The sequence below is a fragment of the Lissotriton helveticus genome, chromosome 5_1, assembly GCF_964261635.1.
Source record: "Lissotriton helveticus chromosome 5_1, aLisHel1.1, whole genome shotgun sequence".
Lineage (NCBI taxonomy): Eukaryota > Metazoa > Chordata > Amphibia > Caudata > Salamandridae > Lissotriton > Lissotriton helveticus.
The window spans coordinates 333,881,351-333,884,330 of NC_136065.1; the positions used below are offsets into that span (position 1 = coordinate 333,881,351).

At 51.0% G+C, this 2,980-nt stretch overlaps 1 protein-coding gene across 2 annotated transcripts in view; it reads right to left on the bottom strand.

Moving 5' to 3' along the window:
• TMEM240 (transmembrane protein 240) overlaps nucleotides 1-1,441 on the bottom strand; it is a 281,342-nt gene extending 279,901 nt beyond the window's left edge. Inside the window, exons 1-2 of one of the 2 annotated variants that reach the window (XM_078642410.1) lie at nucleotides 1,296-1,441; nucleotides 914-1,020 (exon numbers count right to left, since the gene is read on the bottom strand). In XM_078642410.1, coding sequence (XP_078498536.1) covers nucleotides 914-1,020; nucleotides 1,296-1,352 — 164 coding nt within the window. In that variant the 5' untranslated portion in view covers nucleotides 1,353-1,441. Of the gene's footprint in view, nucleotides 1-913; nucleotides 1,094-1,295 lie in introns of both variants that reach the window. The other variant, XM_078642409.1, reaches the window with a different exon arrangement.
• Between the last annotated feature and the right edge of the window lie 1,539 nt (nucleotides 1,442-2,980).

Below are 2,980 nucleotides of genomic sequence, written 5' to 3' on the forward strand. Positions count from 1 at the left end.
AGGGCACGCTGAGGGCACAGTGAGGACATGACGAGGGCACAGTGAGGGCATGCTGAGGGCACAGTGAGAGCACGCTGAGGGCACGATGGGGGCACGCTGAGGGCACAGTGAGGGCACGCTGAGGGCATAGTGAGGGCACGCTGAGGGCACAGTGAGGGCATTGTACCACGAGAGGAATGGGTGCTGGGGGGGGGGGGTATGTGCACGCCCCCCCCCCCCCCCCCCTTACCCATACACAAGGGGTGCACCCCGTGGCAGTCAGCAGCATCTCCCCCAGTGATAAAACAATACATGTTGAGGACAAATTGATTCTCACAGAAGCGAAGCATGTAATATGTGCCCCCCTTAAACATACACACAGGTGACACCGTGCACGTCACCAGCTCGCTCCATTCCCACAATCTAACCATTCAAAAACACCTTATGCCACATGAAGGGACTGTTTTTGCGCCCCAGCCACCCTTTAAAACAAACACAGAGGACACATTATAACACGAGCGCATGCTCATTGCGGCACTCACACCAGACCCCACGCCTCTCCCTGTAAAACTGCACATACATAAAACCGCCAAAATACATAAATAAATGACGCCTTTTGGCACAGAGAGTGCATGCTCGCTGCACCCCAACAACACCCATATGAAAGGACGCATGCTCTAGCACCCGGAAGGCATGCTCCCTGTACCCCTCTACCACAATGTAGCACAGCGCACACATGATGTCAGCCCCCCCACCCCCATGCAGACTTTCGTTGGGGGGGGGGGGGGCATGCTTTCGGCTCCCTCTCGTCTCCCCGAGGACACATTTTGTTGCACAGAGAAGACATGCCTCTGGTCCCCCCCTCGAGACACAGTGCCAGAGAGACGAGGAGACGCGCGCGCAGGGGGAGGGGCGGCATGCCAGCAGCACTCACCTGCCACAGTTGCAGTGGCACACACGGTCCTCGCCCCGCAGATGCGGCAGGATGTAATTGTGGAAGCGGTCCAGCAGGGTATTCATGTCCATCAAGCAAGCGATTGCCTGTAAGAGCCCATAACGAAGGCATCGGGTCAACTCGGGATGATGGCACTAAACATCGACTCTAGTTTGATTGCTAAAAAAATATACGGGAGCAGTAGTAAATAAATAAATAAATAAATGAAAAATAATAATGCAGATTTTTTTTTCTTCTCCAAAATGTATTTTTTTAAATAAAAAACACATAACACAGACACAGTACTCACGGATGGACTATTAAAAAAAGATAAATACATGTACATTGTGCATTAAAGGACGTAAAAGGAAAGGTTTCTTACCATAACGAGGGAGGCCCCCAGAATCATGAAGATCATGGTGTTCGAGCTCATGGACATCCAGCCCGGGGTAGGGGTAAGGGGGGGTAAGAGAGAGGGGTTTTCCTAGCTTCAATCCCCCCAAAAAGCTGCTCTTTATCCCCCTCCAGTTTCCTGTGTCTAGCTTGGCAATCCGCGGGAATCGTAACAGAAGGACCCCCACCCTCCCTCCCCCCTGCCCCCCTCTTCCCCTAAAAAAATGCGCAATCCTTGACAGCAGAATGGGGGCACCGGGTCCCGGGGTCTCCCTTCCCTGTTTTTTCCCCTCGCTCTCTCTCTCTCTGCTCTGGGAATGTCTGTGCCGCCTCTCCCTCCCTTCGCTCTCTCTCCCTCTGTCCCTCGCTCTCTCTCCCTCTCTCTCTCTTCATGCCTTTCACCCAGTCCCTCCCACCACCCTCCAGGAAAATAGAAAAAAAAAACGTGACAGGTAATGTCCCCTCCTGTATTTCATGAGCAGGAGGTGTAAAAACAAAAAGCTCCCCTCTTTTTCTTCTCCCGCAAACCGCTCGGCATGTTAACCTGCCCCTCCTCCCCACCACCACCACCACCCTCACCCCATCACACACCCACCAACTCTTTCTGTATGCTAACTCGATAAATAATTCAAGTTATTTTTACCCCTCCTGGCCGGAAACTAGAGCCGTTCTTTTTCTTATGCACCCCGGCCTCAGATGGACCATCTATAGCTGTTCCCTGGGGTCTTTTTCGCCCCGACACCTGCCAATTAAAAATATGCACACCCGCTGCCAATTAAAAATATGCATACACAATTAAAATAGCAGCCTGGGAAATGTCGGCAGGGGTGTAGGTAGAGGGTGGGGTGGAGGTGTTCATCTTCAGGAAAGAAAATCGCTACAGTTCGGTCGGGTCGCCTCTGGGTGATAGCATCACCCCAGCACTAAATAAATGCACAGAAAAAATGCAGATGTTCTGGAGGAGGGAGGGCAGGATGCCGCTCCCTCCAATTTTTATTGCTCGGGGTGAGAGCTGGTTGGGGGTGGGGGCACGCCCTGCGCTTCCGTTTTGGTGACAATGCAGTTTTCTTTTGCGTTGCGCGCCACGCGTCGCTGACAGGAGGGCAGTGTATGCTGATAATAAGTGGCAACTCTGGGCTATAAATGTGACGTCAGCAGGGGTCGGTGGCTAGCGGGCACGTGGATGCAGGGGTACTCAGGCTACTCAGAAGTATTGGCTGGATTTCTGCGTGCACTGCTAGACCCAGGGAGAATTGGGACAGAAAATACAATACGTGTATTTAATATTTAGGTGAATAATTACCAATTCTTCGCTGAGCCTTCTTCCCGCATTGGCTGGATGGAGAACGTAACCTCACACCCTTGGTGTCTGAACGTGTGTCCTTGTCTTGGCTTTGCTGAAAGCCGGTTATAAAGGGGAGCTCTCCAGAAGCCCTGGAAACCCAGTAGGTCTCGCATTTTCGAGAGTTTAAGCTATTGGAATTGTAAATGACAATGCCTATTATTTTTGTTTTGTTTTTAAAACATAAATAAAAGGCATTGTCATTTACAATGCCAATAGCTAAAACTCGCGTAAATGTGAGACCTATTGCATTGCAAATGCTTGTTAAAGTTTAAAACTGAGAGCGCGCCACTTCAAGGACACCGCACTTGGTTTCTTTTTCAACATGAAAG